This window comes from Dufourea novaeangliae, unplaced genomic scaffold (assembly GCF_001272555.1).
Source record: "Dufourea novaeangliae isolate 0120121106 unplaced genomic scaffold, ASM127255v1 scaffold187, whole genome shotgun sequence".
NCBI classification, from domain to species: domain Eukaryota; kingdom Metazoa; phylum Arthropoda; class Insecta; order Hymenoptera; family Halictidae; genus Dufourea; species Dufourea novaeangliae.
In genome coordinates this window covers 2,595,332-2,621,160 of record NW_015374075.1, presented here as the reverse complement: position 1 = coordinate 2,621,160, position 25,829 = coordinate 2,595,332, and the positions used below count along the sequence as shown (strand labels likewise).

At 34.3% G+C, this 25,829-nt stretch overlaps 1 protein-coding gene across 1 annotated transcript in view; it reads right to left on the bottom strand.

The window, feature by feature from the left end:
* The window catches only part of LOC107190523 (suppressor of lurcher protein 1-like), an 89,841-nt gene that overhangs the window by 51,151 nt on the left and 12,861 nt on the right, over nucleotides 1-25,829 (bottom strand). The window contains exon 3 of the mRNA XM_015579332.1: nucleotides 12,878-13,068. Within this exon, the coding sequence (XP_015434818.1) occupies nucleotides 12,878-13,068 (191 nt within the window). The remainder of the gene's footprint in view (nucleotides 1-12,877; nucleotides 13,069-25,829) is intronic.

The window sequence follows — 25,829 nt, the reverse complement described above, 5'->3', positions numbered from 1 at the left end:
GACTTGTTCGAAGATCGAATTAAATTGCTTTGAAGCTCGGATGTTTGGGGTGAGTATGGAAATTGTTTGTGAAAAATAAGAAATGATGAGTTTGGGTCGTGGTTATCAAATTTACAAGAATACATGTTATAAAAATTGAAAATGATATGGGAAACAGCAGCAGCTTCACAAGAAAGAAAAATATATTTATAACCATATAGGGATTGTAAACCGGTTTACCGGTTAATCGTGTGTCTGAGCTAACTTGATCACCTCTAATAATGACTAAACGGTACACTTTATGAAAATTTTGAGGCGTGGAACTTGAATGGCATCAAGGGGCACATTACCATAGATCTTGGATAAGATACCTCGGTTCATTCTACATGAAAAGGAGGGGGTCGAATGGCATATATTTTTCGTATGGAAATTCCGGGTTCATGAGATAGATGGCAATAAATATAGAAATTTTGATCACTTAAATTGGCTTTAAATCCACGAAATGACATCGTGGGGTTCACGTTAGATATTCGATTGATGTCGTTGGAAGTGGGAGACGTCTCAGCAAATTATGGTTTGCAGGTTGCAGTGGTTAGGTTAGTTCTTGTTAAATAAATAAAAGGTAAAATTTCCTATAAGGATTGATAATAAAAATATAGTTTCAGTTAACTTGATCACCTGGAATAATTACTTGACGGTACACTTCATGAAAATTTTGAGGCGTGGAACTTAAATGGCATTAAAGGGTACATCTTATGGTACGTGCTTTTTTTGTGGGTGGAGGCATTTCAGATATTTGAAGATCACCTACGTTTTTTTTAACGGAATGACCTATTTTTTGTACCATAGATCGATAGAGTATCAAAGTCTAAGTAAAAATGTGTTGGCATTCATACGTCCTAATCCTAAAATTATTATTAGATAGGCCCCTCAATTACAATACAGTGATTATTTTGTAAATATCTCGTTAACTGTTAGATCTAGGACATACGATGGTCAACAAATTTTTATTTAAAATTTGGTACTCTATCAATCTACGGTATAAAAAATATGTCATTCCGTCAAAAAAATCAAGGTGATCTTGAAATCTCTGAAATGTCTCCACCCACAAAGAAAGCATGTACCTTGTAAGATGTGCTCCCTGATACCATCTAAGTTCCCTGATACCATTTATTCTACATTGTCGACATATTTTTGCATGCAGAATAACTTTCCGTTCGCTTGTATTTTTTCATTATTTCGGCCGCACCGTGTAGTGTATATTGAATTCGGGTGATTGATCAAAATTACGTAAAATATTAGTCAATATTGACGGATGCTGTTACGAGATCATATATGTACATCTCATTTTTTTACCGTATGTATAAAATGATAGAATAACGAGTGCATCATCTATCGGGTAGACTTAATATAAAAGTAAGCGATAGTTTCAGTTTTATTAAAGGCTCAAAAATACTAGGTGACGTCGTATATAAGTTAATTTCATTGTTATCAACGGATTCAGTTTTTACCCTAAAACAATGTAGAAAGTGAGACGAATTATTCCGCGTAATATTATAGATACTTCGTGAGTTGTTAGAGTAGTCATTTATTGTTAGTTATAGTCATAGTTGTATCTAGTTTAATTGCTATTGTTTTAATATAATCATAGTTCTATATCAGGTAATTTTAGTCCCTTGTTTCAATAAATATATTATTCAAATCTAATCCCAGGGTAGTTATGACTGAATGGAATTGAACACAAAGAACCTTGTGTCTCGCTATCAGGCATGTAAGTATCAGCAGTGGCAAAGTGCAATCGAGCAGCTCCTGAAAACCCTGTGGACACAGTGGTTACCCAAGAGAATACGAGGTCTGTTAGTCATTTCAGAAGACACCAGTCTAAACAAGCTAAGGGAAGCTGTAGACAAGGAATGGTAATTAACCGTGCGCCACGATGTGTCGGAAACCAACCAGTGACAAGGCGTAATCTTCCTGTGGTTATCGCAATAACTGGCTGAACTTGTCAAGAACACTTACTAAAACTGTAGTTTTTCATAGTCAACAGCGACAGCTCGAACAAATGTACAGGCGAAAGAATATCTCATTATCGTTGATCTGTTAGAGCGCAAGTTTTTAATAAATGAGAATGCGTTTTTCTAGACATTCATCTTCTTTTAATGTGACACTACAATCTCTTATTTCGGTGATTGCTATTAGCGAAAATAAAATTTTATTTAAAACTGAATATGATTGCAAATCAAGCTTATTAATAGAAATAAAACAGCGAATGAAGAAAACGTATTGTTTCAATCAATATCGTTTCCAATTGTGCATTTTGGGTATCAAGATGCTTTAAGAGTTCTCATACCAACGAAAGAATTTTATTGAATCCAAACATATGGAAAACGTAAAATCAGATTTACCAAGCAATTATTCCACTATTCCTCCAAATTCGATATTGTTTGTGAACAAGGTGAAGAATATGATGTCTGAATAATACTTGTCATCGTCCTTCATCTTGCACCATTTTCATCAGACACATGATTTAGAATACACATGGTGAATCACCTAACTCTACAAACTCTTCAAATAATTCTATTGTAAAAGGGACATTTGGAATGTAATAATTAGTCGTTGGTTATTTTCCTCTTTCATCGAGATGTGAAGGTCACCTTGAGTTTTTTAAACGTAATGTGTAACATTTGACACTATAATTCGAAGGACTATTGAACATTGAGTAAAAAACTATTGAGATTTATGGGTTTGAAAAGTTTGTAATTACTGAAATACTCTCTAGTGAACGATGATGATTCTTCAAATTTCAGAAACACTTGAATATGTATAATTCGCATTCATTAATTGCAATGTACAACGTTCTGAACATTACTTATAAAATCAATTTAAAGAATATGTCGGTAATTACTGGTTTTTGAAGCCGCATACTTTAATAGTTCTTTATTCAGCGTTCAATAATCATTCGAATTAGAGTGTGAAATATTACAAATTATATTTAAAAAAACTCAGGGTATCCTTGATATCTCGTTAAAAGAGCAAAGTAATAAAAAACTAATCGTTACATTCTAAGCCACCGTTGATATCATACAACTTTTGTTTGAAACATTTCTTCACATAGAAAACAAGTCAGAACTAATTTCAGGTGGACGAGTTAGGTGACTCATTCTATATATGACATTGAAACTACATTGCCATTTAATTAAAAAAACAGCTGCTTATCTATTGTCACCTAATAGAATTCCCAATATTGGGTGAATGACAGAACTACCACCAACCGTTCATTTAATGTTACAGGTGAAGAATTTTCGATCGAAAAGCGGCCATTACATTTGCATACACCCACTATAATTTCTTTTGTACAACAGAAAGAATAATCCACCTAAAATTGTATATCACACGCGTCACTAAGAATGTAACAAATGTGAAACGGTACTTTCGGAGGCTTTTCATAACATTTCTGGTACCTTTGTAAACCCCTACGGGAAAAAGCCCACCCATGTTTTTTTTCGCGTAAAACTCTGTCCATGGTTTCGTTACGCATCAGAGGAATCCAAACATTTTCTTGCCGCGCAAATGCACGGTATCGAGTAACTGTTTCGAGAGTGCAGATGAAACGCACCGAACAAAGTCATGATGAAAGGAAAACGCTTTTAGAAGATCGTGGAACAATTAGATTCGCTCGCGGAAAAAGTGATCAGCTAACAAGATTTCATCCGTAGAAATCCGCTCTGGACGCGAGGCGGTTTACGGATACGCAGCGGTCCGTTTGAAAAATGTGTACGTTGGATAACAAGGGGATACGCATGGGTGGGGGTGGGATACGCATTGATACACGCATCGCGCACTGGATGATATTTTAATGGCTTTTGATTTCAAAGACGCGTGACACCACACACACGTTGTCTTGGAAAATAACTTCGAAATTCAGTTATTAATACGCTTTGAGCTGGCAATGAAAGGTCCGGCTTTTTCACGGATGATATCCAGCTTTGAAGTTTCCTCCGAAGGATATCCTACCCGTAGCAATTAAAGCGAAACTTTTTATCGTTAGTCGTGCTTCGTTTCGCCGTATGCCATGGGTTGACTCGGGTTCAAACGGGGGAACTTTCGGTGCCGCGGATTCTCTTTTCTGCCAGCTCTGAATAGGTCCAAATCCGTCTGTTCGCGTTTCAATTACGCGATAATAGGAGCCTCCGGTTACTTCATGGAACTTCGTCGTCAACAATACAACACTCACACCGGGGGAAAGATAGCCGTGTCAGTGCTAACATGGGGAACTTGTCTCTTAAAATTAACAGAGAGACAGGGTGTGCACGGTGTTCTCTTAGTTTTACGTACTCTCTATGCACCGGCGAACCTTCGACGCGTTCTATTCAGAGTAAAGCAAATCTTATTTCCCATAACGAATGAAGAATAACGTATCATGTTCAAGGATTTATTCGCGAATAAGAAATAACGATAGTACTAATTTGAATTCCTGGACATATCGGTATTTTAGGCAATGAGATAGCCGATCAGGTCTCCAAGCAGGCAGCAAACTTACCTAATACAAGCGACCTCCTATTAACCTTGGACGACTTAATTGAGGAAACAGAAAACCGACAAAGTCAGCAATGGCAAATAGATTGGAGGCAAATAACCCCCCCCCCCCTCATATCCTGAACATTAACGAATTTTTCTTCACAGGAAAGGACATATTATAACTCCACCACTTTTCAAAAATGGTCTAGTCACACCTCCTACCATAGGAAACTCTACTGTGTGAAATATGCCACGTACCTATTACAACGGACCATTTGATTTTAACTTTTCTGAAACACTATATGCACCGCAACAACTATAGACTCAAACTCCAGCTCAAAGATAATGTCAACGATGATAAATACCAAGAGAAGAATATCGAAGAAACCAAAATAATCGACAAAATATAAGTAAACTAAAATACCCGTTTCTGTGGCTGAGAACCATGTAGTTGATGCGACGTTAACCATGATGTAAAAAGAAAGTAATAACGAATTTATTGGGCGAAAAATTGTTCGTTGTATTAAAATAAATTTCGGTCTGTTCACAACTTCTATTAGAAGATCATTCGAACTTTAAGTCGAATAAAATTCCGTTCAAACAATGCCAGATTCTGGTTGTACTCCATTGGAAAGTAATTTGACTGTTGTAAAGTTTGTGTAATTGCGTCGTTCGCAGGACAAAGTGACTAACTCTACTTTTTGAATTTTTTAAATTTTAGTGCCAAAGCACTTGATTTGTGGTTAACTGTATATATTTTATATTTTTGTAGAGTTAATCACTTCGGCAAATGAACGGCTCAATTAACGGTTTGAATGTCAGATGGTTTTCCTATCTCTTGGCCACGGCGTCGAATCGAAATATTCACCACACGGAGCATATAGCAATTAAATATTATGTACAATTATTGACTTCGGTTGTGTTATCGTAAATTGTGTATACAACTAATATACCATATAATAGTATTGAACGGTATACAGGGTCCAGCCGAATAACATGTAAATGTGGTCACCGCGTAATTCTTTATGAAAAAATGAGAAAAAAAATATGGAATAAATTGTGTCATTTTCGGCTTAGTTTTTGAGAAAATCGAATTTGAAGATTAATCTGGAACGCGTGTATTGTCATGGTAGCAAGTAGAAACAGAATGCAATTATCAGACGATTTCCTAGAAAACAAAGTCTCAAATGAAAAAATTTTATCCTATATTTTCGACTTAATTTTTCATGTAGAATCACCCCTATACCCGGTTGTACCAGCAATTACATGATACTCTGTATAAATATTTATCTGAAGCGTGCACTTTAATTAATTTTTACATCGCCGGTCATCGATGAACCTTACGTCGTTATTAGTCAGCCAAGTGAGGATCATTAGTGATCTCTGCGGCTGGGTGTTCACGTGTTAAAAGATGTAAGAATGCTGTACAATTAAACGACTTAAGGTTTCATAAACAAACTACTGGGATCCGTTGTATATAATACAAATGATAATCGATGGCAGTTTCTAATTATTGTACTTTATTTTTAATTGTCTTTGAGTAAACACTTTGAGGTAGTTTAATAATAATTGGATTTGTCAGGGATCGGTAAGGTATAGCAACTTTTCTTATAACTTCCTGAAAGGTATCGGTGATTATAACTTGCTATTTTATATTGTAATTTGTTTAAGTTTAGGAATTACTTTATGAGTTTCGGAAGATGCAAATACTTTGATTTTTTATTCTTGTTTTGAAACTGTTGATGGTGTTCATGGGTAGACGCAAAATATGAATAAATAAATATATATATATACATATATAGATTGTGAAAACAAACCGGAAATAAAATGAATATATTACGGAAAGTAAATGAATGAAATAATGTTCATGGAATAATGAAATAATAAATGTGTAACTGTGAAATATCGAGCAATGATGAATCTGATGTTATTAGATTAAAATAAACTTATTCAAGAATTTTGGAAATCACTGGAATAATTATAACATGATATTTTGACGTGAAATTTAAATACATCGATGTATTATATCAATGAATGTAATAAATTTGATACTTTTAAATGTACAGTAATACTTCGACTTGCACATCCCCGATTTACGCGAATTCGCACTTACGCCATACATTGTTTCCCCTTCTCCCCATCTCTTACCAGCCACTTGTATGTCACATAAGTATTTTTATAGTTTAGTTTAATGAATAAAATGGCATTTTCTTTTTAGATCTGCTATCAAAGAACCGATTAGCTCAGATTAATATAAAGTTATATGGAAATTTGTACCCCGACTTACGCTTTTTCGACTCATGCCACCAATGCCAGAACCACCCATAGTGTAACTTCTATAGCATTATTAATATATTCAATGCAAGGTATAGGTACCACCGTTGCAGACTACTGTTTTTTAAGACTTTACTCAAATCAGGTAGCTTGATGCAAGAAAATCTCAATGAAAATAATTCACAATAATTCCGACTATTAATGTCATAAATGTAATCAAATATATCTATTTACACCATTGGGATCATCTAGTACATAATAACTGAAAATAACAATAATGAGGAATAATTCAAAAATAATAATAAAGTACCTTAAATTTAACAATCGTTAAATGTAATAATAATAAATAATATATAGTAGGTAAAATTCAATTGTAAATTTCCTTTGATAGCACTGAATTCAAACAAGAGATACAGAAGTGATTTATAACATAACCTAACTAAAATTAGTAACACAAAGGAATCACAAAAATTGGTAAACGAAAATTCTCAAGCTATATTACACCGATATATTTCACAACATACAACATAATATTTCATTTACAAACATAAATATTATTCCACCAACATGCAATAAACGTTTATCTCTTCAGTTCGCTAAGAAAAATCGTAACCGACAAACCTCCGCCAGAGTCTCGTCTGGTACCCGTTCCCATTTTCGTTTGTCCCTGCCCTAACCCCTCGGTGTTCGACTTCTAAACACCGCAATCTTCGACTGTTTGCCTGCAAATACCTCGAAACTTTCGGTATCAAAACGCTTCCGCATTCGGGCGGAACAATTCGCAATGGACCAAACTTGTAACGCCGTGGCTTAATCCCGTCCGATTTCTCTCGTGCTTTTAAATTCGACCCGTTACGTTATCTGTCCTCGTCCCCCTCCACCTCACCTCTCTTCTCCTATGGACCGCTCGTTTCCTCTGTCCCGGTTTCCTGCGGGTAGTTCGAAAGAAACGAATTTTTGAGTTTCGAAGCGTATCGCGACCAACGCTCGCTCGCGTGCCGGTGAATCTTCTCCGGGCCAAAAGACAAACACACTTCGCGATCCATTTATTCCGTAGCCCGGGCATTCCCGGTTTGTGCACGCCTGCAATCTGAACCTCGGCTGCGGATGATAAACGGCCGTACGAAGAGAGACACATTGCCATCACGATAGAATGCTCAACGGAAATTGAAATTTTGACGGGACATAGGCACGCAGTAGAAAGGGTGGCCCCTGGACTGCGGCAGACGCCACGAGCGTGTATAAGACCGTACGTCATGGATCCGATGTTACGTCCCGAACACGTCCTATACCAATAACTTATTCTCAATGATGCGTATCGTCTATCTTTAGCTGGGCACATTGAACCGATTTATGGTACTGACAATATCTGAATTTACTAGACAAAGGAGGATAGGAGATACAAAGACTGACGGAGGTAGAGCGAGAGAGCTGGTTGGTACGAATTCTGGGACTTTCTGAGTGTACAGGGTGGAAGGTGTCTGGTGTCAGAAACTTTAACGGGATACTCCTTTATTTGGAGGGGTCGAAAAAAGGATTTTTTAAGATTGACTTTTCTTAAAGTATGACATTTTGAAAATGTGTAAAACCCTATGCCTGAATTCGACGGCATGACAAAGAAAATGGATATTTTTAAATTGCGTCTTTTTAAAGTATGACATTTTGGAAATGTGTACTTAAAATGCTATGCCTGAAGTCGACGAAATGACAAAGTTACAAGGATTTTAAGGAAGCTCAGTAGATAGATTGCAGTGTTTAGTGCTTCAATTATACATTATACCAAATTTCTGATGATCGTTATTGTGGTTTCTTGTTTTGTTTTATTTGCTAGCTTTATTAGTTACTTGAATTCATTGTTAAATCTCACATGTATCACCGAAGAGTTGAGAATTTGTACAGATGTTGGAAAATGTCAATGATGCTCATGCGGAATCCCATTGGTTAAGTTTTTGTCTAATGTCATCGCCTAATTGTGGTGATTAGTGGAAGAAATTACTTGGGTTGTACATTAAAATATTCCTTTGGCAATATCTGCTTGGAGTTTTCACTCTAATTTAAACAGATTTAATACTAGAACTACCAAACCCGTCAAAATGACGGAATTCAGATTTGTTGTTTTACAATTACTAAATTCATACAAGTGCTTTCATCGATATTCATGACTACATTTAATTTATTATATATTTTATATTACAGTCTTTTATACTATACCGTGTTGTATAGTATAAATATTAATATCTTATGCAATTCAATGTATTTGACATTGAACGCCTGTAGTTCTAATGTTAATATAAGTTACGAATTTTTTCGTATTTGTGGTTGATGACCACATGAATTTTGTGTTAACACTTGGCTATCAGATATGAAGATTGTTTTACATGAAATTGTACGTACATATTCGTATGTAAAAGTAACAAAAACTAGAATATAATACTAAGATTATGTAGTAGATTGTGAATGTATTTCGTAATCACTATGACTTCCTTTTTAAAGTATTTAAAACTATAGGATTCCTGTCAGCTAAATATATTTGTGGAGAATAATATACACTCTGTAAAACTGATCGAAATTCATAATTGTTGAAAGAGAAAAAGGAATAACCAATGTATTTGGCGTAAATATTTACGCCAAGATAAAATTGTGAGCAAAGGTGTCAAAAAGGTTCTTATATTAAGGTCACTGTGATTAGTATGCACAATGTTTCACTTTGAAATACTATAATAAACTTAAGAATTTGGTTATTGGTTACTCAGTCTATATATCATTTCTATCTCGTTTTACGCCTACAAAAGTATAAAAATCGAAATTTTTATGAGAATACGAAAAAGTTTATTTCATATTTTCATTAAATTTCGAACCTCGATACTGTATACAAAATTCCCAACGGTACTCCGAGGAAATGGAACGGGCTGCATCGATGAAACGATGTAGGATATAGAAATACATATGACGGAAAATTGAATAGTTTTAAATACATTAAATTCTTTTGCCAGTTTTATGCATACCAATGTGCGCGTGTACTTCTTCTTGACGTAACTGCGTATTTTTAATATGCGATTCTACGCAGTTTTTCGTCTTGCCAAAAATAGATTCGAGTTATTTTCTCCAGGTGACATTTTTCCATTTTTTTTACACACAACGTAGAACAGGACACAAAACTATTGGATTAAAAATGACGCATTCGGTCGATTTTACATAGTAGGTACAATTCTGTGTAGTGAAAACACTTTCCACTACAATTCATTGTAATTGTAGGAAGTATAATTTTTATGACGTGAGAGAAGTACTTGGAGAAATTGTATATAGTTTTCAATTGTAGCAAGAAGTTTAATTACTCTTGACACGATAAATGTTAACACGAATAGCCACTGTTACACCAACGTAATATTAATTGTAAAACAGCTTGCAATGATTTAATATTTGCTGAAAGATGAAACTGGCTTTTCGCATATTTTTGTTTTACCATTAAGATAGTTTTACCGCATGATAGGATTAAATGGTTTTATTCGCGGAATGGATTAAAATACGAAACTTTTTTCCAACTTTTCTCCGTTTCATCCGCGATCTGTTTATTCGAATCAGTTTCACGTATCGATTCACGATCGAATAACCTATTCTTCGTTATTTGGACTCATTGTTTGATCCAACGAACACAAATACCGATCACGGTGGAATACGACTTCGCGCTGCAATTATTGCGAAATCCAATTTAGGAAATAGCTTTCAATCTCGAATTATAATGCCACAACACTCTTCATTGCGAAATCGCGATGATCATTGTAAATTGGATTAAAACGGTAATTATGGAACGTTGATTATAACACGATAAATACTGGATAATTCTAAGTCGATTGACTTTCCTAGCAGCATATGAATAATTGCTTTTAACACATTCAATTCTTATTTTCAAGATTTTTAATTTGTATATTTATCCAGGAGTAGGATTTGTATATGCGTTATGACTAATGTCAATACACAGCGAGCATGACGGAAATATTCGTATTATGGAAATTTTTTTAAATAATTCTTTAACAATGAAGGTTTTTCGAATTGAAACATTTTTACGAAATAACACTGATTAAAATGTAAGATGTTACATGTGTTTTCTGTAACGTGCAATACTATTTTCAAGTAATGGTTATGACGTACATATACGTCAGCAATGAAAACTGTTGTCAACGATGAAATGTGTCAACTGCCAGCGATTGACTGCACTTTAGTGACGAACAATAACGTTTGAGTGGTTAGTTCGTCTTCATTATGTGCCTTGGCCTTTGAGAAGCACTTCCCTTTTTCATTATAGAATTTACAACCGAATTTTCAATCAAGCTTATTAGTATTCTCTTGTAATTTAGATTCCTGTACATTTCAGCCATTTTAAAATCGTTAAACATGGGGCTCCGGAGCTTGTAACTTGTTGACTAGAGTGTACCGATTCAGATAAATCCTACTTTTTTTATTAGTATTACGTTATCATTAGATTGTATTTTTCAATTCGCTTCATTTCAGCCATTTAAATATTATTAAACATGGGATCAGGAGAAAGTTATACCGATCCAGATGGATCCTACTTTGATTGAAGATCTGCTCTTCAATGTATGTTATAGTCATTCAGACAGTGCAGTTCAAAGATGAAATTCATTATACCAAGTGTCTCCGAGCTGGTGGTACAACCCGAGAGAAGGTTATTTTAGCAATTTTTTAGTCCAAGGTCATTTGAAGGTCATAGTCTACTATATCGTTAATCTCGTCTTGACATCAGCTACTACACTATGAAGTTAAAAATACATGGTGCCATTTAAAAAACCATCCATGACCTTTACAAGACCTTGAAGACAACAACAATCAGAAAATTGTTTATATTAACATATTTGTCTTCTTGAACAGTACAACTTTCCTCTTCAACATTTTCTTGTATCTTTAATCCTAAAAGAGATATTTAGGTGTTCTCTTTCTTGTGAACCATCCAGTATAAGTCGAAAACGTACAATAAAATTTGTTCGTGTCGTACTTTGTTATTGACATAACCGAATCCGAAAATCTGTTGAATACGACTGCAATTAACACTTTGACTGCCACGTCACCCAAATATGGGTGAAATGTACATTGAAAAGTGTCTGGATTATTTAAACACTGTTATAAAATGTTTGCATGAAATTAATAGCACAGTATAATTTAAAACAAGACCTACAGCCTCTATTAACTAATCTCAAATATTTTCGACAATTTATGACTTAAAAAACGAAATAAAGTGTGTCTGTCTACGTACGGCCTTTTTCACTGTAGCAGTCAACGTGTTAATAGAAGATTTGACTAACGCGTCTGTTCGTTACAATCCGTTTCCATTTACTGTCAGCACAAATATGGACATACCGTACCGAACAGAATTATAACAACTTGACTGTAATAATTCTCTGAAGATCAATTTCTTTAGGCGCTTTCCATGGTAATTAACAGCAGTTACGGATTTCATTAAGACCATTAATATTTAAGAAAATACCATTTAAGGAAATCTAATTAATACAGAAAACGCTAAATTACGTAAAAACGCTATTCAAAGAATTATTACACTCAAGTTGTTATAGTTTTGTCCGGTACTGTAGGTACATAATAGGTGAACGTTAGAACATAAATTTCTTTGTACGACGTTTCGTTTTTGAGGCAATCAATTTTAAATATTCACGTAACACGTATATATTAATTAACCATATCTCCTATTCGATTGCACGCGTACCCACCATATTTTCAAATTCGTTTATTCCGAAAACAAAGAATCATACGAACAAATTTTATTCCACATTTTCCACTTACTTTTACATGTAGGATTACCTCCTTTTGAAGTTGTACCACCAGTTCAGAGACACATAATAACTACTATAGTAATATCTCGATGAGTGCGCCATATTCGAGTCCGCTTCGAAGCATTCCTGGCAAGGTTTTCAGCCCCTCAGAAATTTGTTATTTGCACGAAGCCAAGCCTCTGCTTTGTTTCTATTTCTCTGTTTTTATATTGTTTTAACAACATCGTTGTTCATGTCGCATTCATCGAGGAATCACTGTATATTGATATTTACGTACAATTATCGAGAGGACAATTTGTACTCACTCTCAGTGAAAGAATACACCGCCTTGAAGCCTCGAGAGTGACGGGACGACGTGAGACCGTTAAATTCCAAGGAGAGCCGTAGTCCGTTGCTCATGATAGGTCGCGACGTCATGTCACGGCAGAACGCATCTATTTTCTCCTTCTTCCCGTCTATGTGCACGTACGCCACTAACGAGTCCACGCCCTCGCACCTGTAATCAGGGAAGAAACAAACGGTTCGGTCAGCGAGACTGTTTACCGCGTTTCGTTGAATCGCGTACGAAATTACAAGGCTCGATGTCGGCAGACCGACTAACGTTCAATTACCATTGTTTCAATGAACGCATGTGATCGTGTCGAAGGTTAACCACGATAATGGTCATTATCGGTGCGCCAGTTAACGGAATTAGATGGGTTGTCTATGAGACAAAGTGACGGTGCACGCCTGAATTTTACAATACAACACAGTTTCTGGTAGAACGAAACTGTGCAATGACGATACTAACGTGGGTCATTTATTGGGAAATAATGGTAATCAATGATACAATAGTGACCAATGACTGCGAACCAGATTCTGTTTGTATGGTGCAGATGATAGCTGGGTTTCTGATAATACTTCGAGGATATGCATGATTAAAAGAGAAAACTGAATTTCTATTAACGATTATTGTTAATGATGAATGAACCTGGTTTTTAATCCATTTAGGTTCAACTTAATAACGATCTATGCTCATCCCTGTTACTGGTGAAAGCGTTCGCCGTAACGATTCGTCGTTATTGCCTTTTATTCCCTGCTGTAGTCAAACATGTAGTAATTGAATAAATAATAAATAAACAGATTTTTATGAAATTTTAAAGGTCTCAGTATTTTTGTTATAAAAGTCCTCTGATCTTTTTAGTCAATACTCAAAATCGCTGACCCCAAAAGGATTAAGTAAATTTTTTATATATATTTATCTTGATTTTTATTTAATTTTTAGCTCTTTCTCTTTTGTCAGAAATTCAACTGGAACTATGTTCTTACGGCACTACTTCTTTGCGAACAATTTATTTCGGGACATCTGAATTAAACTCTATTAAATCCATATAAAAATATATTGGTGTTTAATTGTAAAAAGAAAGTATTGTCTGTAATTATATTAGACTGTAACTATATTAGAAATAATCGTTCTTAGGTTATAAATTCAGAGCTGAATGGGCGAATTTAATTAAACATTCGAAAAAGCTTAAACGAATATGTGTAGATGTTTATTTAAAAAAAAAAATAGGAATGGGGAAACACTTTTTTAAACTTACATTTTCGATTAAATTGATTTTATATTCAGAATAACTAATTACTAGACTACTAATTACTAATGGAATCAAGTAAAATAATTTTTATTTGATTCCATTATCTGTACATTAGTTTATAAACAATTATATTTGGATAATCATCCACAGTAACACTAAATGCTTTGTGGCCAATTGCTAGCACAAATTAATCATTCACTCAATTTAATTAAACTTATTCGTTTAATTATATAAGCTATTATCGGGTTTTTCAATCCTAGTATCAAGTAATACACGTGTATTAATAAGATAACCAGAACACAGATTTAAAGTGGTGCCCCTTCGAATTTTTATCTAATTAATGGACTGCATTCGATAACTGTTGATTTCCTAAAGCCTATTAACGGATTTCTGAGCAGTACCGTGTTGTCGTAATTAGAGTACTCCGCATAAAGCACCGTACTTAATTCAAGAGTACCGAAATTACCAATAATTACGTATTAAATCAGCGAATAAAATGTATTAATTATATCCAAAATAGGCCAAGCATTGAAATAATTAAATGATGAAGTACTGAATTGATTATGTTCTATAATACCACAGTAGAGAGGAGAATATTAAGTTGGTGCATAAATAATTCCGGTTGTATTTCGACGACTCGGAATGTAAGCAAGAAAGTATTTCATTTTATACCACATCACATCGCTCATATTGATCAGTTGTTAATTATAATAATGTAAATAAGTGAATTTTTTCAACTTATCTGAGGTCATTTAAATACCTAAATATTTAATTTGTCTGAAAGTAGAATTCGGTACATTATTGTATTCAGTTCCTACTCCATTAAGGAATCAGTTTGTAGAAAGAATATGAATTATTTGTAGGAACTACGATGAAGATATTTTATTTGAAAGAGTATAGAGGGTGTAGCCGAAAGGAAGGTACAAGCGAGCAGAAGGTTATGTTGTATGCAAAAATAAGACGAAAATTGTACAATAAAATTTTTTTAGCTGATGCTTCGTTCCCAGATAATGAGATTTGGAAGTTTGTTGGATACTAATTTATTTTTCTAATTTATTTTTGCATAAGGAATCATCTTCTGCTCGCTTGTATCATTCTTTTGGCCGCAGTCTCTATGCAAATCAATTTAAAATATTTTGCGTCAATACCAACAAATGTTTTGGCTGATCTTAGAAAATGCATGCAGACGATTTGTAGCTATGAGTGGACGAAAACTAAAAAATCGTAAAATATGAGCTTCCAAGACTGTTGAATGCGGAGAAGTCAGCAATAATTTTTTATAAAATGATCAGGTTTAATTAATAATGAATTACGTTCTCTTCTTCGAATCATAATTTATTTGTAGTCAGGAGAGCTCGAAATTCTAATTAGGGTTTGGTGCTTCTGTCACGTGTTTTGAACTCACGTATACATCGAATTCGAACACATCGGTACAGTAATGGGTTTTAGGACTTGCGGGCCGGGTTTCCCGAAATTAGGAGCATGTACAAGTATCCCGAATTGCATACTTGCATGTCCCATGTGGTATGCAACGACATCGGTTTTTATTGAAAGTATCAGAAGACAAACATTTCATTTTGTTTCTACTTATATTGGATATTTATACTTCCAGACAGCAGTTAATATTTATTTTGTATATTGGGTCAACATGAAATAAAATGGTATTGGAATTTAATTCAGCTTTCGAAATTAAATTTCAATACCATTTCACTTGATGTTAACCTAATGATCCTAATATACTAAATAAATTCATTTGTCGAAATTTGTGGTAAAACTTGAATTACATTTGCAGAAATTTTAATTAGTTGACACGATCTGAAGGAAAATGAACTTTTCTATATTATTGTTTAATTCATTTCCCATATTATTATTGATTTAAAATATTTGAGTAGGGTACAGTTACAGGAAATCGCTATCAGAAGTAAATATTTTATGTCCTGTTTTACTTATTCGTTTCCATGAAATAAAATTTCCGAATATTTAATATCTGCTTTGCTTGCTCCTTATTATCACGTAAATTTCTAAATATCGTGTTAACTCATGTTTAAATATTCAATAGTTAAAATATTTTATAATGAGCACTTGCTTCACAATGTTTATCAAAGAGAAATGCTCTGATTGAACGTATTGTGTAGTACGACACTATTTTTTCATGAAAAAAGGTTAACAATTGTCGTTCACGTTCGCAAATAACCTACACCTAACTCTTTTTTCAGACGGCCTTTTTTTTACACAGTTTTGAAATAACACGGTCGAAAAAAAACCGCCTTTCTTCTTTTTACACGATTTATTTCCTTTAACACGATGCAAGAGAAAAAACTGTTTTTTTTTATACGTGTTATTGCCTTCGACAGGCTTTAAAAATTATTGGGACTTGCAAAACCAAAAGAGCAAAAGAATAACAGATTTTCTGACAAGAAGGTCAATACCGCAAGAACTTACAGAAAGCACACAATTTATTAAAATGTTATAACCAGACGAATATCTTTATTGGATTCAAACTTGGTGGATGTGGTAGATCTCTCTAGCGAGGATAGCGATTTTGGTTCATCTGGCCGTAAACATATGCGATTATTATCAAGCAGCGACGAATAATAACTTATATTATTTCCAGTATTTTTGATTAAAATGTTAAATTTTTTCTTTTTGCAATATTTACGTGATAATAATTTTATTTTAGTTAGAATATGATTGAAATGTGTATGAATTTTATTTTGCTGTTAAATATATAAATGTATTTACATATAAATTTTTGTCACTTTTTTATACGGTTTTTTGAATGAAATATAGTTATTTATTTTATCTTATAGGGTTGTTTAATAACTTGGAACATATCTCCCATTTTACTATAGCAAACGTATTATTTTGCATGTTTTTTTATACGATTTTTTGAGGAATGTTTCTTCCGTGTAAAAAAGGAGTTGAGTGTATACGTGTTCACATGTGAATGTTACTTTCCTTACAAAAATAAATATAATTTCACAATAAATCACCTTACCAGTTTCATTTATGTTTATTCCAGTAGGTAGCACTTACAAAAAGAAAAATATTTGCACAAGCTTTTGAGGGATACTGGCACATATATGTAAGTATACTTTCTCGTTCACTCAAGCATTATTCCAAAAGATACAATGGACGTTATTGTGAATAAATATTCACTTTGAAATTCCTCATGAAGACAAATATTCTACCAATTGATTGTCATTAACATTTATAAATATATTTTAAATAAATGCAATTGAAAAATAAATAAAAATTATTTTTTTCTGATCTTAATAAATTTATCCCTGAAGAGGTTAAGGAATAATTGGAAAGAAATGAGCTTACGAACTTGTATTCAATCCTAAGTACCGATAATTGGGTTATTGTAACAACACAATTGTTTTGAGAGAGGATAACCAGGAAAGGGGGAGTACAGATTAGTCGCATGTTTTCACTATTTTTGTCGATCTAGGAACATATCCCCCTACGAACGTCGAGGGGGCACTTCTATAATTTATCTGAATCAGTTTCGCGTACCCTTCGAATTTCGAGGGAAGTTAACGACGCCAATTCGCAAACAGTTAAAATCCCGTCGAGTGCAGCGAACGTACGGGGCTTTAATTAATAAAGTTCGAACTTTTTTGATCCGTAGGATGCAGTCGGCACGTGCTGCCAAACTTTTGACTTCCAAGAGAAATAACGGCGGCCGCGTTCACGCGGGAGCAGGCGTAAATCGGCGTAATATTTTAAAAATACTTCGCCCAGCACGCAGTATACAAATTACTTTTCGATACGTGTCGACGAAACAGGCCAGTGGGGTTGCTCGATCGATATTTTTCATGTGCATTCGCGTTCAGGCGCTGCACGTTTCTGTTTGCGTTGATATAAATACAAGATTCGCTGGAAAATATGAACAACGCCTCGAGCTTAATTTGTATCGAGGAAACAATGAAATCTGGGTTGTAGAAATATGGACCGTGTATAACCAAGCGTGTAACTAACAGGTAACGTACGTCTAGTTTCCGTTCTGGAATTTTACCAGTTTTTGTAACAATAAACATAGATAGTACAATTGTAACGTTTTCGAAAGCAACATTTTATAGAAGAGTAGATAATATTTCCTCGAAACTAACAAAAGTGATGGCTCGTGTCTGTTGAAAATTTCAAGGCTCAGCCTCACTTCTCACCAGTTTTGTAGTTTCTATGAATAATTTGAATAGGTTCAGAGGGTAAAACACCTGGTAGGCCTAAAAAAATAGGTAAATTAACAATTATTTCCCGAATCATTATTGAGTAAAATATTGAGATTTCTTTAAAGGGTGTCTGGCAACAGTTTAACTTTTTTTGTATAGATTAGTTATTATTTGAAATTATAAAATAGTGGAGTTATACAACATTGTCTATTGTCGTGAATGGCAGGACCTTGTCAACTAGCACCTAGCAGACCTCCGAAACTATTCATTCCATTAACTTCAAATATGTAAATATTGTTTCTTATAAAATTGTCTACAATGCAGCTTACGATTATTGAATAATTTTATAAAATAAGGAGACGGCAGCTTTATAAAGAAGAAAATTTATTTCTCTGAAAAATATCAATTTTGGAAATTCACAAAACTTCAACCAATTAAAATGTCAAAACAATCCTGCACTACATTGTGTACAATTTTAGTAGGAATAATGTGTCTAAATTTGTAGTTACTCGGATTGACAGTTTTGGAGATCTGCTGGGTAACAGCTGATAAATTCCTACCATACATGATGTTAGACAATGTTGTATATTTCCGCCATTTTGTAATTGTAAATAATAAGTAATGTATGAAAATAAAGTTAAAATCTTGTTAGACGCCCTTTAAAAATATCCCAATGTTATACTAAATAATTATCTGAGAAAAAATATTTAATTTACCTATTTTTTGTAAGCCTAGAAAGTGATGCACTTAATCGTTCAAGAAATTAATTCATTTTGTCTTGCATATTTGCTTCAGCTGTAAATACATTCCAATTTGAGTGACAATAATTATAACTGATGCTGTTAATTCTCTATTTGTATTTCTATTTTTTTCTATTAATTTTAGGGAAGAATTTTTCTTAAAGGGTACAACTCCTCTGATGATTTCATTACGTGTGTAAGTTATATTTATTTAGAGAAAATAATTATCGTTTATTTTTACTTTCGATTAATCTTGCAGTCTTTTCCAATATATTTTATAATTAGAGTAAAGGATAAATAGGAAAGTTTCAAAAGAATTCGAGTGGGACAGGAAACTAATAATGGTGCACTGAACCAAGAACTAATTATAAAATAAGCATCTAATTTTTCGTATTCCATTCATAAAACTGCATTCGGTATGTGTACTTCCGTGAGTAGATGGATCATTGAGTGAATTACACGGAATTTGCCAGCACTGAAAAGGATGCATTTGAAAAAGGTACCCTCTTATTACGAACTTTATCTCTTGCATCAAATTGAGCCAGTAACTAGGCCCTTAGCTTTCTATGGTTCATCAAGAAATTGGTAATAGACGAATTTTTCATCTAATAATGAATTGTGCGAATGGGAATATATTTCGTTAACAATGTATCTAGACTTTCATTCAATGGTTGGCTCGTTAATCCAGATAATCAATATTTTGCTACCTATGAATTTCCAAATTTGAATATGCCTTTGCATATACAGGTTATATACCAAGTTCTAGCACACTCAGGTATACGCTTCTTGATATAGCAAATCGAAAATGTGAAATAATAATGTCTTCATATGAGTCTACATTTTTGAGAATATCGACGTTGAATATTTATTTCATAGATATGCATTTATATTTCTAATAAATCGTACGGATAAGTAATATCTGATCAGGTTGTCACGTGTACCAAACGAACATTTAATTTGAATTTTCTTGAAAAGGAAGCCTTGTATAAAAGAGATTTCATTTTGTATTTTAGACTTACTTTTGTATGAAGAATCAACTCCTATTCGGTTGGACCACTATTTTTGGTAATAATAATGACATCTATATTATAGTGTCGTGTATTGTAAAGTGTATTATAAATTATCAGTGATTAATATACATATATAATATTGTTGCGTGGGAGTGGTATAGTCTCCCATAAAGAATGGCCAATGTTTATAAAAAGGAAAATTATTTATTTAAAGAAGAAGAGTACTTATCTTTGACACGTCTTTCTTGTAGTGCGATCATACCATGACTCTACTTTGTCCCTGTTTCGGAGTCGTTACCAAAATGACGCCGCTAACCTGTAGTCTCTCGTCTTAACATTATACAATACATGCTACCTATCGGGTGACACGTAACAATATTAATATAACTTGCAATGTGTGTACATTGTATGCATTGAATATTAAAAACTATGGAAGTATAAAGAGTAAACATTAATGATAGATACAAAATGCTAAAAATAATGTTACCTAGCAATGTTACGTAGTTTGTGATTTGAAATTTAGAAAGAAAGTAATATTGTGAGTATCAGAATTTGGAACTACTCTTTTATGAATGTAGATGTTAGGGAACCGTATCGAAAGTGGTGGGAATTATTGGAGTGTATACAATTCATGATTCGCAAGTAAATATGCTGCAATTTACTCGTCCTTCAAAACATTATAATTACAGTTAAAAATATCTACGTAGTAGAAGATAGAAACATTTTAGAAATGTATTATTAATTTCATCAAAGTCTCATTAATTTCATTTCATTAAAATATTAAAAATTGACTATTTCCTTCTTTAAAAATTCCTTGAGAGCATAATTATTCATACGAATAATTCGAGGAATCGGACAGTTCGTTAGGATAAAACGGTCCAGTGCGTAGAGGAGACAGGATTCGGCGACGTGTCCCGAGGAGTCACTAAATTTTCGTGCGTCACCAGGATCACTGAACCGACTATAATAAGTACAAATGTTGCGTAGAGCCGACACAGGCAAAAACGACGATACAAAAGATCTATAATTTCTTTCGGAGTGGAAGATTTATCGTGCTCCTAAAGGAAGCGCGGCCAAAGATATACATATATCGTAGGGCTTGAATTATACTCCAGTTTTTCCTCATTTAACGACACAATTTGTATGCACGGGAACGAACGCTAAGGGTGCATAATGGCAAGTGTTAAATTAAAGATAACGAATCGAACTAATTCCATGGTCGACCGTTCCCTTTATTTCCCGCTAGATACATGCCTGGGCTAATTTACCTGATTCTTAACTGCTATTGATTTATTAGGTCTGAAGAAATATTCTGATCATTTATATTATGTCGGGAAAAAGGGAAACAGCGAGGGACAAAAATTATTCGTAATATAATCGTGTATTATATGTGAACGAAGTACTGATATACTGGAATAAGATTTGGCTGAGAGTTTTGTATACATTTGCAAGTAAAAAAATCGCAAGGAAAACTTAAACGTAAACTTCAATTAAGAAAATGATCTTTATCTTATCGAAAGACTTAAACAAAAATAAATGTGCTTTAAGATTCTGATAGGGTTTTCAAAATTTTAATTACAAATTTAAACATTTATTAACTAGAATTGATCTTACTTATGTTTTAACACGGTGAGTATTTTATAATTTTATATTGACTGACAAATTTCATTTAACATTGAATAGCATGTTAGGTGTATCAATAGTTCTTTTGTGAAACTATATATTCGATTCAATATAACTCATATACCTACCCTATACTAACAGTAGTCGTTATTTGTTCCCATGATCCTACGTAATTTTGATTAAGCAGATGATTGAAAAGATATTTTGAAAATAAACTGTACTACCGACACATTAGAACTAAATATAGTGAGTTACTTATTGATACACCTAATATCAAGTGCATTGACAAATTTACCCCTTATACGCACGTAACTAATAATATTAATTTGGTGAAAGTGATTCCTTTTTGTGAGTAGTTTTATTGCAAATGAAGCTGTTTATTTATTATATGTCAGTTAAATTTCTGCTTGTATATCCAATTCAGCGTACATATTTTTAGTCCAGTAATTCTAATTAAGGTTGCGTTCCATTACTTAATTCAATGTCAAAATTCTGATGCAATTCAGACTAATTCAGCGTGGAACTTCATATTTCATTCTAGATTTAATTGAAGCTTAAAGTGTTTTTTTTTATATTGCAACTCTCTTTCTAGTATTTCTGTCGGAAGAGAAATTCAATACAGGTATTCGATAGATTCACGTGCAAAAGACACCGAACACTTGATTGTCTTGAGAAAAATGGAAACATAAATGCAATTTCTTGTAGCAATTTCACTAAGTTATTGTATTTTTAGATAAAACAGTGATCTTGAACATACCTCAAACGTCTTTAGAAGTACTAACAAAATCACGAAATAATAATCAGCTTAAAGTTTGCAAAACTATTCAAAGTTTAGCCAATTCAATACAATCGAATAATTCTGGCACTAATTTCCAAAAAGACTAGAAACACGCAAAAAAATGACCGAAGAACTCGTGGAAGACATTATAAATCGATTTGAGTGTAATCGGGGAATATTATTTTAAGAAATTCGCGATTAAAGTGCCACAATACATTTGGATGAATATTCCAAAATGAAACGGGTACATTAATTAAACAGATATTGAAGATTGTTCGCAACGCAGAATGTAATTTACATTTCCTCTGAAATGTGTAAAATTCAGAAGAATTTGTTTATTTCATAATTTCAGTACCTTTTTAACTCCAACTTTTTCTTCTTCTACGTTTAGTAGCGTAAATGTTCTATCACTTTTGGACGGAGTATACATGTAATAAATAGTGAGTATACATACAATATAGGCTCATGCAACTCCTCTTTAATATCTTGTTTACTTGATTTTATTTAATTTCATAATTAATCACCACTTTGATCATTCAAAATTATTTAAAAATTTTATAACCAAATTTTTTACCGCGTTTCATACACAGAACAGACACTTTTTACCAATCTAATTTTGTTAGGTCGCGCAATGCTCGTACTTACACGTGTTTTAGTGCGTGTATGTGTGATGTTTACCGGGTGAGTGCTGGTTTGAGTCTGATATTTACAAGTCGTTGGCGACGTGCCTTGCCAAAAACGTTTCCTAAATAACGAATTTTTATTGGTTGAACCCCGAAGGTGTAGGGATATCTCTTGGAACTCCCGAGGTCTGTGGTGGAGGAAAAGGTTCCCTCTGGAAGAAACGCACGCCTGAAAATAATTAAAAACACGTGGCCAAGTTTGGTTCGACCGCGCCGAGGTTGCAGGAGTCACCCAACTGTACAAGTTTATGACGATATTTTTTTTCTCCTCCGGTGGTATACTGCTCGAACGGGATTGGTTGCCGACCAAATGTTGGAGCTTTCGTCTATTGTATAAGGGTGTCGAAAAGATTAAGAAGGTACACAATTGAAGTCGAAAAGGGAAATCGAATGGCTAAGTTGGAGTTTTGTTTGAAAATAATAACCCCTGCTATTAAGAACTGAAAGACGGACAAATATTACGTACCCTTACCAGCAAACTCGGCTACCGCTAGGGGAAAAAGCCTCGCGCCGACGTTTAAATAATGATATAAGGGAAAGACCTCCTACCACTTGGTCTAGGAGTTATTGAAACTTATGCGAAGTTAACATTCGGTTTAACATTTATTTCAGTATTTGAAATAAATTTACCAAGTAGTAGGAAGCCCTAACCCCTACATTGCTCTTTCCCCTAGTGGAAGCCGAGTTTGCTCGTGGGTTTACTATGTATTACGACCATATAACATCTTCGAGTCAGAGCAAAAAAGATAAAGACGAAACAAAACAATCCTACACATCAATTAATAGGAGGCCCGTACAATAATAAAATCATGATCACGAGCAAGCTGGAATTTGGTCTTTTTAAAATGCGGGACGAGCCGCGCGATGAAAACTCGCGATAATAACGGGTCGATGAATTCCGGGGGATAAACAGTCACGCGCGCTGTTGTTCGACGAAGACGTTCCACCGATAATATCTCGGCTGTAAATTGCCGCCAGCTTCGGATCCAATTTATTCCTAGCTCGGAGTAATATATTAACATATTCACGGGAAGCTCCGACGACATCGAGGAAACGCGTCGCCGAGGAAAACCGCGAGAAAGAAGTTCCGTTTGTTTCTATTATGGCGTCTCTCTCTCTCTCTCTCTCGTTTCTTCGAATCGTTTTTCGTGTTTCTTGTAGTTGCCTCGGCCGGTTCACGGTCTCCCGCGTGCAGGGCTACGGACGTCACGTCAGGGCGGCGCGTGGCGTGAAACATATTCAATAGAAAAACTTTTCATTTCGTCGACAAAAGAAGCTTCACCTCGTAGACCACCGTGTATTTCCATTTGCTACTGATTTCACGTCCCGTTAGAACACACAGAAATCAAGATGCTTTTTCCACGGGAATGCTAACGCGTGCGCGCGTGCAGACAACCCCGCCCACGCGTATTGTCCAATTTTATATTCAACACTGGCGACACTACCGCATAACTTCGCGCAATAACCCGACGCTGGCCCGACATTCTTCGATCGTGACCTTCGTTTTTCCGTTGGGTCCCCTACTACCACCTCGCGCCGACGTTTAAATTCCGTTGTCCCATCCTTTTTCGTTTTTTCTTTCTTTCCCGTCTCCTCGATTCTCTCACGCCTTTTCTTTTCTCTCGATTCTCTCTTCGCCGATTCTTTTTCTTTTGCCCATTCCCCACGATTCAGTATGTTCGTCTGTTTCCGCGAGAAGTATTGCGCCCTCGATACACGCTTAAATCTTTCGTGAGAAATTATGCGGCGCGATCAATTCAGGGCTGTTCCAACTCCGCAATCAATGGCGTATTTTTTTTTTTTGAGAGGGAGGGGGACTTTTCAGAGAGATCGAGAACTTTTTTTCCAGGCCCAAATAAATCAATTAGTTCGTTCGTAGCCGTTACTGTTCATTAATAAGTAAGGAAGACTGGGGAGGATTGAATAAATTACATTGAATTTGATATGAATTTGATAAAAAACAATACAGAAGCGTATACTGAGTTTCTTGTATTTCCCCTTCGTTGGCTCTTTAACTCTATCAGTTAGCTTTCATCAAGTTATAAGCATTCGTATTTTTTACTAACATATATAATAAAAGTGGCGTATAATCATTGTCAATTTTACTATTAACGTGATCAACGTTAGTAGATAGGGTATCAGGTAACATATAAAAACCTTAATTACTCATAAGAAACATTTTGTAAATAAAGTTAACGCAGCACCATATGCCACACGAGTTATGCACCAAAAAATAAAATTTATAAAGAAAATAAATACTTCGCTGATTTTATGGATACAGATGTCCAATATTATTTTGGCACAGTCCGACCACTCTATTCAGTTCGTATCCATTTTTATTCGCCCTCGAAAAATAATCGTCCAATTTGTGACAGATGTAACGTAAAAATAACTGTCAACCACTTAATTATACACCGCAGTAAATAATCGAGATGACAACAAAGAAATATAAGCTAAAACTTAAAAGAAAACTTCTACTATAAAAAGAATACGGCTCCTGCTCCAATTTTTCAAAGAAACAGAACAATTTACAAGTACAATGTAACTGAACATTGTCGTTAATAATGTTTTGTAACTCACGCAACGTGAAAGAATGAGAGAAATAAAGAAGAAAGATCTCAAATATTATTTTGGCACAGTCCGACCAATCTATTCTGTTCATATACGACGATAT